This window comes from Triticum urartu, chromosome 3 (assembly GCF_003073215.2).
Source record: "Triticum urartu cultivar G1812 chromosome 3, Tu2.1, whole genome shotgun sequence".
Classification (NCBI taxonomy): Eukaryota; Viridiplantae; Streptophyta; class Magnoliopsida; order Poales; family Poaceae; genus Triticum; species Triticum urartu.
The window spans coordinates 45,852,135-45,865,931 of record NC_053024.1 but is presented as its reverse complement, the minus strand read 5'-3'; the positions used below and the strand labels follow the sequence as shown (position 1 = coordinate 45,865,931).

The window sequence follows — 13,797 nt, the reverse complement described above, 5'->3', positions numbered from 1 at the left end:
GCTACTATGCAAATCATTACTATCATCAGTGTTTGGTGTAGCCTTCCATCCATCCCCGCACTTTACCTCCTCTTTAATTGATCTAAAATATTTCGAGTGCCCGCGGAGTCTTAGAACTAGAATAAGACAAGAGAAAAATGCATTGCAGATAACACACATATAAAAAACGTCAACTTAAGTAAAGTCATACCAACGATCCCGAGCACAGGTATAGAGGGTTGCAAGGCTTATGCCTTAGCCTATTTCCTGAGGGGATTGCCCATACATTGGAATCAAATGATAGATGAAAAACATTGTAGATAACATTGATGATAGATGAATGATTGTATAAAGTCTTACAATGCCGCCTTATGCAATGTATCAATTACAACTACGACAAACTATGGGGGAATTGCTATGGAGATGGAGATGGCGGCGACTAGGCTTTCTAGGGATGGATGATGATGATCCTAAATAGGCCCTCATTCCTTTCATGAAGGTTGTCATGATGACGTCATGGCGCAAGTGCGCCCGCTCGTACCAGACACTGTCTTTCGCTCTGGATAGCCTGTGGCGCCCCCTTTGATATGATTTGATCCCCTATCTTTTGTTTTCCCCATGTATTGCTTCATTTCCTCCCCTTTATGGTCCAAAAGCTGCAAAAACAAATTATAAAAAAAGATCCACAATCTTTTGCATTTATTAGTTGTTAGTGACAAATCAGAGTGATTATCTTGAAATATCCATGAATATCTGGTTTAAAACAATGGTTGAATGCTGCTCATGCAGGAATCCTCTCCGCTGTCAACGGTTGACCAATCTGGAACAATCGAGTCCTCTCTTCCTCGTTGGTTCTTGACATGGCTCAAACCGTTAAATTGATCCTTGCCAACTCTATATCCCGCTCCGCCCGATCTAGTACCTCCAGAAGCTCCCGAATCCCCTGACCCGACACCACCCCCCGTGCACCACATCCACCCGCAGAGGTAGAAGGAGATGACACTGTCCTCCCATATCTCGCAGAACTGGGTCCCAAGGCAACTTCGATCCCCACGACCGAGTAGAGAGTGGGATGACGCAGCGTCGGGGCTCCCATCAAGTATGCAAAGTTGAGGCCGGGGTCGTCGAGAATTAAGGAAGGGCGACGGGTTGCGAGAATAGGCAGAGGCAGAGGTAGAGGCAAAGAGATAGGTGGCGTCGCGAGATCAAACATTTTGAAAAGTGTCTTATAGTCGTTCACATGTGGCTTGATGCCACTATATCATCAACCACCGTACATATCTTTATCGCTGTTACACCAATGTCACACAACAATCAAACAAGAAATCAAATCGCAGCCGCACCAACCGCACTATCCATGTTTTATGGGCCATAGCGTACACATCACATCGAAACCTTTTTCTTCTCCTCCTCCTTTCTTGAAATTCAAGCCATAATTGAGTGTTTGGTTGTTTTTTGTTGAGCTGGTACTTGACTGATTTGGTTTGATACGATCTGATCTGTGGGGGCATCTGAACGAAAAACAACGGAGGAGATACGATCATGATTTGCTCCAACGCCGAGCCAATCCGCGACGTGTGTAGTGCACAAGTGAAGTCTGTATGCGTCAAGCTGTGCACGTGGTGGACACATGGGGCTCGCCGGGCCGACCGATCGCCATCGCCTAGTTGCGAAATTGAAGCGGTCGGTCGTGTGAGTGCGTGCCATTGGCGCCACGTCGCGCACTCACCGTCCGTCGACATGTACTCCGGCGACGCGACGTATATAGGCTGAGCTTGGCCCGGACAGGATCCACCTCCACTCCCCCGCGCGCGTTCCCATTTTCCGACCACCGACAGGCTAGTCAATCATGGAGTTCCCGCACCGCCACGGCCACGGCCACGGCCGCCGCGACGACGACGACGAAGACCGCCGCGCCCCCGCCCCCTACGGCCGCCACGAGCCTGATGCCTACGGCGCCCCTCCCCCGTCCTACGGCCGCCGCCCCGACGACGACGCTGGTGATGCCTACGGCCGCCACCCTCCCGCCGCCTACGGCGCTCCTCCCCCGGCCTACGGTGCCCCGCCTCCCGCCTACGGGGGCGGCCGCGAGGATGAGTACGGAGGACGCGCTCCGGCCTATGGCGCCCCGGCCCCGGCCTACGGCGGAGGCCGCGAGGACGACTACGGACGCCACGCGCCCGCCCCGGCCGGCTACGGCGGTGGTGACTACGGGCGCCACGCCCCTGCTCCGGCCTACGGAGGCGGCCGCGACGAGGGCTACGGCGCACCCGCGTACGGCAACGTGGTGCACGTTTCCCACGAGTCCGGCGACGAGAGGCCGCAGTACGGGGGCGGCGGATCCGGGGGCTACGGCCACGAGACGCGCCCGCACCACGGCGGCGGCGGGGGGGCGCCCCCGGCTTCCAGGCAGCCGACGTACAGGATCCTCTGCAAGGCCGGCGAGGACAGCTTCAGCCTCGCCGCCAGGGACGGCAAGGTCTGCCTCGTCCGCACCGATCGCGACGACGACACGCAGGTAACACACATCTACACCTCTGCAAGATCGATCCAAGATCGGCTACATGCTTCCATGATCCCGATCCAGAATAGTATAGTGAACTTCACACTGGGATCTGAAAACTTGGCGTTTCTGCCTTGTCCTTTTCTAATTGGGGAAAAGCAATAATCCTGTTTGGCTTTTGCTCAGCGACTTTTCATGTATTATTGTTTCTTCTCTGATCATGTGGCTGATGGATTTGAATATACGCATATGATGCAGCACTGGATCAAGGACATGAAGTACAGCACGAGGGTGAAGGATGAGGAAGGCTACCCTGCCATGGCACTCGTCAACAAGGCCAGCGGAGAGGCTCTCAAGCACTCCCTCGGCCAATCCCACCCTGTAACTAACCTCCTTCCTTCAGTTCATCCATACAACTTCTAATTTTTGCTATCTGATGCGTGCGTGCACGGTAGAGCCGACATGATTTTGGTACATTTAGACATAACAGAGTGTCTGCAAGCACACCACATGCCAGTGATGCCACACATTCCAAATGCCTACCTTCTCTGCATTCATACTAGCAGCGATTCTGCACATGAAAAACAGAATGGATAAGCTTGAACAAAAAGAATCACTTTGAGCTTATTTAGCAGTGTGGCCTGTGGTGTTTCAGTGAATGTTCACCACTAGGATTCAGTGATTTTTTGTCTAAAATGATATAAACTAGTCCAGCATGAGTGAAATTTCTCCCTGTTCTTGGGAATAATGCCTAGTAGGTGTCATGTTCAGCAAACGTTGTAAATTATGCCAGTGTCAAAAGTTAAATCTGCTAAGGTGTTTCACATTGCCATACAAGACCATAACTATAACCATACTTCCACGTGTGTTCATGTGCACTTGCTCTGACTGTGATCTAGTATGGCCTTCCACATTAGCATCCATGTGCACATATATCACAGTAGTTCTAACTCGGTTGCCCATGACCGCTCTAGTGTACAGCGACACTAGCTCTAAAATAATATGGTGAACTCGTTAGACAAAAGGAACAACACCGGTTTCAGAATAATTTGCTACACTATGAGTTGTCACATGGTCATGTGCTCATGCTCAACCCTGAAGTGCAGCTCCAGTATTGTGAATTTGCTCACCTTCTGGTTTGTTTTTTGGATCCTAGGTTCTTCTGACCAGGTACAATCCAGACACCCTGGACGAATCGGTCCTTTGGACCGAGAGCAGGGACGTCGGGGCAGGCTACCGCTGCATCAGGATGGTGAACAACATCTACTTGAACTTTGATGCGCTCCATGGCGACAAGGACCATGGCGGTGTGCGCAATGGAACCACCCTCATTCTGTGGGAGTGGACTGAGGGCGACAACCAGCGCTGGAAGATCGTTGCCTGGTGTAAGTTCTATTCTATCTCCTGCGCTTGCCGTTGCTCCAGTTCAGTTTCACTAGAACAGTTTGATTAGTCAATTGCCATTTGTTTCTTCTCATGCAAATACATACCCGCAAAAACATAAAGTAGATGCATGCTACATGACACGAGCAAGGTATTTCTGTTACAATTGGGGATTGATTTGTGTCTTGTACTGATGGCAGGAACGATGCATATGCTAAGCAAGTACTGAATGTTTCTGGAATAAAAAGGACGGCGCCGATGTGAGTGGTGTTTCTGTTTTGTTTGAGCAGTTATATATATTAATGAACTTGTAATGATGGATTTACTGGCGTAGATTATGTGTGATGGATGCATGAACAGACCAGTGCTTGTTATTATGCATGCATATACATGCTGTGTGACATGTTTATGAACTACTGTATAATAGAATTGGTTTATCCCATCATATTGCTGTAATGGAGATCTATCTATATAGTTGTGGCGGATATTCAGTTCGGCTCAAGGTAGCATATGCTCCTGCGTGCCAAAAATGCTTTTATAAATGTGAAGAAAACATGAAAAATTCAGATATGTACATGTCATTTGCAAATCTCTACGGTGAAAACCCAAGCATTTCGACCAGTACAAAAACAAGTTATGTGCTTATTTTCTGGCGCTTAAACTGTCGTTTTTCCTGAGGAATCATAATTGTTCCTTTTTTGCATGAAAATTGACAGGAGCTGTATGAACATGTACAAAAAATCCTTTTAAAAATGGTTTCGCATTTGTTTGAATTTGTTTAAAAAAAATGGTATTATCCTCCAGTTTTTGGTGACATCTTTGAGGTGCAGAGACTTTGATCTTGTAAAAAATGTGTTGAAGGTCCCCTCCAAAACAAAAAGAAATGTACTCAAGGTCAATTGCTATGTCGCTTCTCATGAAGTTGATATGATTCGCTGCTTTATTTTGATTCCACTTTTCTCATTCCAGCTTTAGCAATAATTGTTGGTATCATGTCCTGTCCACTAGATAGTGTCTGGCTCGCCCTGGTAGTTGCCTGTTGCCATCTGCCAAATAAATCACAGTAAATTTGATGTGAGATGCCATATGCTACACGAATTATGCCAATTATGCCGCTGAGCCCTTTCAAATCTGGGGTTGCCATCTGTTCGGATTCTTAATTGTCTATATCATCATAGCAATAGAGTTTTGCAAAAAGAAAGAAACAAATATAACAATAGGTTTAACGTGGGATACTTTTGGTTGCAATTGTCCAGACATACTACCTATGTTACTTTTATGACTCTAATCACATGCTTACTAGATTGGGAACGCGCCTTGACGCAAGGGTGCCGGTCCCAACGTTATAATTAAGTAGGTAATGCTCAAGTTAGTAGGAAGGTTTGAGGAACTGTCTACATCTATAAAATCAAAGTAACCATCCATGATAGATGAGCTTACTACATGTCACAAATAGCGAAATAAACCCAAAGCAAGGTAAGCAAGGCATAGTCAATTCACAGGATAATTGATTTGCATGGTCACGACAAAAGCAGTAAGAGAATCGGCAGTGAACTGGACACTAAAACTGAACATATTTATGATATTCTAAAAGCTTTCACACACATAAACATGCATTTCACTAGGGACTGAAATATACCAGCACATGGGTGTCACATGATTAAATTGAAAAACCCTCCAAAGGACCACTTAAATTGGTTTCAAACATGGGTACGGGAATGATAGATATGACAAAAATACAAATTGCAGTCACATATGCACAACAACAATGTACTAATGCATTTCCCTATAAAGCAAGAGATCATATAATGCATAATTTTGTTTGGATCTCAACCTTGACTCTATTCAACCACGACTGGCAAGGTTGAAGTAAACAAAAATGGCATCAAAGACATCACAGGCCTCACTTCACAATAAAACAACCGCATATCTAGTGCATTATCAGTGAGATCCAAATCCAATATAATGCTTCCAAGCTCCACATCTCTACTCTGCAGATATCAAGTGGGAAAAAAAATCAGAAATAACAAATGTATTGGAACAACTGAAATCTACAGGCCATAGTAAAACAATTTAACCGGAAACTGATAGATAGCCTCTTAGTCTTGCAAGTAGCCAACCAATTTTTAGAAACGAATGCAAATTTGCACCACTCACAAAAAGTGGACACATAAGTTTGGTAGTTGTGTTGCATGCATACTCATTCCATCACACAGTACCCCTTGAGGTAAACTTGGAGAAACATGAGTGTTAGCCATTTAAACTCAAGGGGAAGAGAGTGTTCCGTAAATGCATTTGTCTCTTAACATCATGGACTCTTTGCAAAACTGAGTTTTCCCTGTCATAAATGCATATGTATCTTAACATCATGTGTTATGCATGCCTCCTTATATAAACGTGTGCGCAGGTTCCACCGGATCCTGCTAACACTAGTAGAAAAAGGGCCTTCAGTCCTGGTTCATAAGGGCCACGTGGAGCTCCACCTTTAGTCCCGGTTGGTAACACCAACCGGGACTAAAGGAAATTTTATGATTTTTTTTTGAATTTTTTTTGATTTTCAAATTTCTGAATTATTTTAACCTCTAGTCTGTAATCACCACCCCTCATCACTTCTCAATTTATCCTCTAATCACCCCTCATCATTCCAAATCATCTAACTTCCCGAACGGTCACCCATCCTCCCACTCCCCCAGCCTGAGCACGCTTAACTTCCGGGTTCTATTCTCCCTCGCTCCAAGTCTGCACTTGTTATTTTCCTGACAATACTAAGATGTCAATCCTATTAACCTTCAGGAATTTTGCTTGAGCATGAAGTGACACATTTCATAGTTTTATTTTGAAACTATTGTTTTAAAAAACAATAATTATTTAGTAACGCTAATATTTCTTGAATAATTAGTTTGCCCATTGTTTGACCACAGTTTGACCAGATTTGACCAAAATTGAAATAACTGAAATAATTATTTAGTAACACTAATATTCTAGAATAATTAGTTTCACCATTGTTTGACCACAGTTTGCCCACTGTTTGAATTTTTTTCGATTTTTTTCACTCTAGATCTTAAAAGCCCCGTAACTTTTTTCTATTAGGTTTTTGAGGATTTTGAAAATGTTTGACGGGGCCCCCCCGTTAAATTCGGATGTAACTTTTCGAGTAGATGATTTTTCATATAAAAAACTTTTTCATCCGAGTTAGTATGCAAAAGTTATGCCCATTTTTACAAATTTCAAAGAGATTTTGCAAATAAAGTCAAAATTCACATTTGCAAATTTTCCCAACAACTAGACCACATATCACATGGGAAACTTATTTTCTTTTATTTTTTTGACATTTCCATCATTTTCTTTTATTTTTTTTAAAACTGAAAAGGCGATCCACAGGGGGGGTAGAGTTTGAAAATGGGACTTTTAGTACCGGTTCGTGGCACGAACCAGGATTAAAGGTCTCATCCCCATTAGTCCCAGTTCGTGCCTCAAACCGGGACTAAAGGTCTAATCTTTAGTCCTGGTTTGAGGCACGAACCGGGACCAATGGTTGTGGGCCAGGAGCGAGGCCCATTGGTCCCGGTTCATCCCACCAACCGGGACCAAAAGGTCCAGATGAACCGGGACCAATGGCCCACGTGGCCCGGCCGGCCCCTTGGGCTCACGAACCGGGACCAATGCCCCCATTGGTCCCGGTTCTGGACTGAACCGGGACTAATGGGGTTACCCGGCCTGGACCAAAGCCCCCTTTTCTACTAGTGTAATCACTAAGGTTGACACTGAAACTGTTGAAACCCTAGACTCACTAGGTAAAGACCCTCGAGAATACACCAGCGTGTTGTTGATGCTCGACAAGTAATTTCAATCATTATCGCACTATATCGGCCGCTTTCGTTCATTTCCTAATATCAAGTAATTAATAACTCCTTTATTCATTTTCTTTGACGGGCAGGGTTTGAAACGGTTCATCAATGATGTCGTCGGTGAATGGAAATCGAAGCTGCATCGGCGATGGCCCAAGGTAATTAAGTAGTACTAGCTAAGTCCGCGCATTTCTTTAATTCTAGTTTCAATATCATTATCATGTTTGATTATTATCTGATTGAATTCTATTCTCGCAAAGTGCATGGGGCAGAAACAGGGGACTAACTTATGTGCATACTAAGTTTACGAGAACATTCGCATGACGACTAAATGACGCAGAGATGTAAGACAACTTTAGGTACGTAAACACTATTCACAATTTTGTATGATGATCTAATATATATACACACAACTAATATATTCATATTGATCTCCTTCTTTAAATATGGAAGAGATGCGGGAGAAGCTCCTACCAGAGAACCGCATACGAGCAATTCAAGAGCAAATTATGGGATTTTTGCTTACGGAAGTCATATCTGAAAGCGGAGAATACCATTGCCGCTAATGCCTGCATGTAATGATCTTGAAATTGTAGGAGAAATGATATATACCAAACTATATATATATAATCACATAAAATCATAATACCAATCGTGATCGAACGTTAAGCGTGCGGACCCTACGGGTTCGAGAACTATGTAGACATGACCGAGACTCATCTCCGTCAATAACCAATAGCTGAACCTGGATGCTCATATTGGTTCCTACATATTCTACGAAGATCTTTATCGGTCAAACCGCATAACAACATACGTTGTTACCTTTTTTCATCGGTACGTTACTTGCCCAAGATTCGATCGTCGGTATCATCATACCTAGTTCAATCTCGTTACCGGCAAGTCTCTTTACTCGTTCCGTAATGCAACATCCCGCAACTAACTCATTAGTCACATTGCTTGCAAGGCTTATAGTGATGTGCATTACCGAGAGGGCCCAGAGATACCTCTCCGACAATCGGAGTGACAAATCCTAATCTCAATCTATGCCAACTCAACAAACACCATCGGAGACACCTGTAGAGCATCTTTATAATCATCCAGTTACGTTGTGACGTTTGATAGCACACTAAGTGTTCCTCCGGTATTCAGGAGTTGCATAATCTCATAGTCATAGGAACATGTATAACTTATGGAGAAAGCAATAGCAATAAACTAAACGATCAAAGTGCTAAGCTAAAGGATGGGTCATGTCAATCATCCCGTTCATCAAATGACAACTCATGTCTATGGCTAGGAAATTTAACCATCTTTGATTAACAAGCTAGTCAAGTAGAGGCATACTAGTGACACTCTGTTTGTCTATGTATTCACACATGTACTAAGTTTCCGATTAATACAATTATAGCATGGATAATAAACATTTATCATGATATAAGGAAATATAAATAACAACTTTATTATTGCCTCTAGGGCATATTTCCTTCACCTTCTCCCGCAACGACCCGCCTTCCGATCCGAAACCACTGGAGGCCACCCCCATGCTTTGTTCCCACCTTCCATCTTGCCCCCCTCCCCGATCCGAAATTGCCACCGGCAAACCTCCTCTACCCGCGACCGCCCCGGACTCCATCAACGTGGTGTGCAGTCCTCGGCCGCCTGCCCACGCAGTACGCCGCTTGCCGCCGACGCAGATGCTGTCAAAACCGGCGGATCTCGGGTAGGGGTTCCCGAACTGTGCGTCTAAGGCGGATGGTAACAGGAGGCAGGGAACACGATGTTTTACCCAGGTTCGGGCCCTCTTGATGGAGGTAAAACCCTACGTCCTGCTTGATTAATATTGATGATATGGGTAGTACAAGAGTAGATCTACCGCGAGATCAGAGAGGCTAAACCCTAGAAGCTAGCCTATGGTATGATTGTATGTTGTCCTACGGACTAAAACCCTCCGGTTTATATAGACATCGGAGAGGGATAGGGTTACACAAGGTCGGTTACAAAGGAGGAGATATACATATCCGTATTGCCTAGCTTGCCTTCCATGCCAAGTAGAGTCCCATCCGGACACGAGACGAAGTCTTCAATCTTGTATCTTCATAGTCTAACAGTCCGGCCAAAGGATATAGTACGGCTGTCCGGAGACCCCCCAATCCAGGACTCCCTCAGTAGCCCCTGAACCAGGCTTCAACGACGACGAGTCCGGCGCGCAGTATTGTCTTCGGCATTGCAAGGCGGGTTCCTCCTCCGAATACACCACGGAAGAATTTGAATACAAGGATAGTGTCCGACTCTGCAAAATAAGTTCCACATACCACCGTAGAGAGAATAATATTTCCACAAATCTAATTTGCTGACTTGTTTTGGCAACACGACCTTATGCCATGGCCCGGTGATTATTCGAACCGTTTCCTTTAACTAGCCCCGCACATAACGCGAGGCAGTTTTTTGACACGTCTTGTCAAAGCAGAGATCGTGTTCCCCTAATTACGGGATTCTCATCAATACGGTCGTGGGTAACCCAACCGTGTCTAGGACTCCTAGATTATAGGCAAGTCCCAAACGGCTACGGAGAGGACGCTTGATATTTACCCTCTTTATAAAGGGACAAGGCTTTTACTTTTTTCCCTCTCGTGCTCAATCGAATCCTTCCCCGGCCTCGAGTTCTAACACCCAAAGCCCGGGTCAGGTGTTCCGGACCTTCAATCATGTCCGGATCAAGCCTTCAAGGCCGGTGGATGCCCTCCTCCATTACGGAAGAAGACATCAAGAAGTTGAGGGAGGCTAGATACCTGACTGCCGAGGTTTCGCATCGGCTGCCTGCCCGAGGGCAGGTCGTCCCTACTCCTGAACCCAACGAAGACGTCGTGTTCATCTCCCACTTCCTCCGAGGTCTAGGCCTCACTCTGGATCCCTTCGTTAGGGGGTTGATGTTTTATTACGGGCTAGATTTCCATGATCTAGCCCCGGACTCCTTTCGTCATATCTCGGCATTTATTGTCGTATGTGAGGCCTTCCTCCGCATTACCCCTCACTTCGGCCTGTGGTTCAAGACCTTTGATGTGAAGCCGAAGATGGTCGAGGGGCAGCATGTAGCGTGCGGAGGCGCATTAATAAGCAAGATCGCTGGAGCTCCATGGCCAAAGGGTTCCATTCCAGAGGTGTCCGGATTATGGCAACGGGAGTGGTTTTACATCACAGCTCCCAGAAGTGCCAAGTGGGCGGCTGCCCCTGCTTTCCGCTCAGGCCCTCCACCACAACTGATGTCATGGATTAGCAGAGGGCTGAGCTGGGGTCCAGCCAAGGACGTGCCTGTACTGCAGAGCCGCATTCGAGATCTCTTCGAAGGATATTTTAGTTTGATTATGGTAATGCAAGTCATGCTGGTTCGACGAATCCAGCCATGCAAACGCCGGCCCCTCCGCATGTGGGAGTTCAACCCAGAAGGACCGCGCGCTATTCAGAATTTCCTCGGCCTGACGCACGAGGAGATGTATAAATCATTCTTCAGACCCTAGATAGAGTGTCCGGACACTACCGAGGACGTGGGCCTGAGCAGCAACCGCACCGCCGACCAAGTAAGTTATCCTCTAGCCGAACACACCGTCTTTCATTTATCATGACATCGTTCTGAGAAATCTCTCTTTGACCAGGACTGGATAACAAAGGCGAAGATGATCCGGTGTTCGGCCCCCCTTCCGGAAGGCTTGGAGAATCCGGTGCTGGAAAAGATGCTCGAGCTAGCACCTTGCCCGGAGCCCTCACAGGAAGATAAAGGGGGGGAATAAAGGGGGCGAAAGCGGGCCTCCACCGCTACCCATTCCGACCGAGGGAATGGGCGCCTCCATGAGGGAGGATAACCCAGGGGAGGAATTTGGTATTCTCTCACCCCGAGGAAGGAAGAGGACTACCCCTAAAGATCCGGAAACCACGGTTTCCAAACGGGAGAAGAAGTCTCCACCAGAGGGTCCTGCCTTGGAGGGTGCTCTTGCTGCACAAAGTCCGTGCGGGGATCTGCCCTCTAACAAGCTGTAAGTAATCAAAAAGTACTTTAATAGTGAAGATATACTACTTCACTTCTGAGAAAAATAACCGAAGCATTTATCTTGAAGTTCGGATCTTAGCCCTTCTCAGCAGATCTCGTCTTCGGGGGATCTTCTTCCGGAGATGATGGAGAGCGAAATGCCTCCCCCGGACTCCCCCGCTCAAGAAGCGGGCGACCTTGAAGTGTTGTCACGGAGGGCCTCTCCGGATCCGGTGAGGCCAGAAGATAATCCTATAGTCACCCGAAGTCCTCAGCGTCCGACTCTTGAAGAGAGCAAACAAAAGAGTCCGGCACCATCTGGTATGCGGTCGAACGTACTGAGGGAGCTGTTGGAGCGAGCGGCCATCTCAGAAGAACACCGTACGTTAATGGGTACGGTGATGGAAAGAATTTCGTCCGCCGAAAGCGGATTGCATGAAGCCTTTATGAGTCTACTGATAGACTTTGAGGTACGTGATACTTTTTGATAGTACTGCACATTTTTAGGTGTGCCCTGTGTAGATAGTAGCCCCTGAGACTCTGGTTGTCGTCGAGAACAGCGGCGAACAGAGGATCGTAGTCCCAGGTAGTAACCAAACCGCCTTTATGTGCAGGTGGTGGAAGCTCCGGTGGCTAGTCGGACTGATGAGTTTGCCGAATTAAAGCGGCAACTGGATGCGGCAGATGCCGACATCGAGCTTGTTAACAAGCGGCTTGACGAGGCACAAGGTAAGTAATGCTTTCTGGTGAATGTCACATAGTAAGATCAGCATGATGCCAGTATCTTTAATATGTTGTGACTACAGATGGAGCTGCCACCATGGAGACCCTTCGGGTGGAACTTGCCCGAGCCAAAGAACAAGCAAGGAGTAGTAATGCGGCTGCTTTGAAGGTGGCCGAAGAGTTGAGGGCCGAGAAGGCCGCGCATTGCGAGAGCAAAGAGAAAATGGCCAAGATTGCTGTGAAGTTAAAAGACACTGCCGACCGTTTCCAGTTCCTTGAAGAAGAAAACCGAGTGAAGACGACAGAGCTTAAAAAGGCCATGATGACGACCAAAGACACTCGCTCTGCTATGAGAGCGAAGGAGGAGCTGCGTGTAGCCGAGGATATTGCGGCTGGGAAGCCCTTCATGCTGCGGAGGAAGTTCGGAGATCCACGGTATGCCCCTCTGGATCGGCTGTGGAGTTCGGCAGACGCATATATGGACTTGGCGGCGAGCGCTGTCAATGTGGCCAAATACTTCCAAGATCAAACAGATCGTGAAGTGGACAAGCTATTCTGGTCGCAATTTAACGTTCCAGAGCGTCCGCTTCCATTGACTGATCAGCTAGCCGAATGGGCCGAACTCAATAGGTTGTCCGGACTCGCCACGAGGTCTGTCGTGGATCAGCTGTGGCCGGAAAAGCCGAAGCGAACAACTATTTCAGCTTAGTGCAGCAGTTCCTTGGTGCGGTGCCGTGCATCAATGCGATGAAGAGGTCGACGTGCATAGAAGGCTCGCGGATGGCCCTTGCCCATGTTAAAGCATACTGGGCGGAGATGGATGCTACCACTGTTGCGGCGCAGGGTTCGGCCATAGGCCGAGTGGCTGCCGAGCACTATTTCGAAGAGGTTCTCGAGGGTGCTCGTTTGATAGAGGCCCAGTGCTCGAAGAATATTATGTTTGAGTGACATGTATTCCCATTGTAAACACAATGTTTTTATGAAATTTATTAAGGTTGTGTTTATACTTTTGCCTGAAAGTAATATGATGCCTCCTGTGCGGCCGTTTATGTATGCATGTGTATAACCTGAAAGATTGCAGTCATCGGCTTCAGCCCCCACGCATATAATGCGGAGGTGTTCGCATAAGATGCGTTTTCACACTTAACCCAATGTCTTGGCCCTATTAAGGAGGTGATAGCGCAGCAAACGAGGCAACCGGACTATAATGCTTTAACACTTTCACTTAGCCATAGGAGTTTGACGGTGGGGCTACTATATAGCCCCTGGTGGCTCCGCACTCTCCCGAATTCGGGGCGCGTTCATGCCTGGCCGGGAAACGGCCCTTCGTTAAGGCGGAGGAA

The 13,797-nt window shown here is 46.9% G+C and overlaps 1 protein-coding gene across 1 annotated transcript; it reads left to right on the top strand.

Annotated features, from left to right (window-relative positions):
• Positions 1-1,699: 1,699 nt before the first annotated feature.
• LOC125542676 (ricin B-like lectin R40G3) lies at positions 1,700-4,356 on the top strand. Its single transcript, XM_048705809.1, has 4 exons — positions 1,700-2,497; positions 2,741-2,863; positions 3,639-3,867; positions 4,066-4,356. Coding segments are annotated over exons 1-4 (1,023 nt in total). The 5' UTR covers positions 1,700-1,828; the 3' UTR covers positions 4,068-4,356.
• The last annotated feature ends 9,441 nt before the right edge of the window (positions 4,357-13,797 follow it).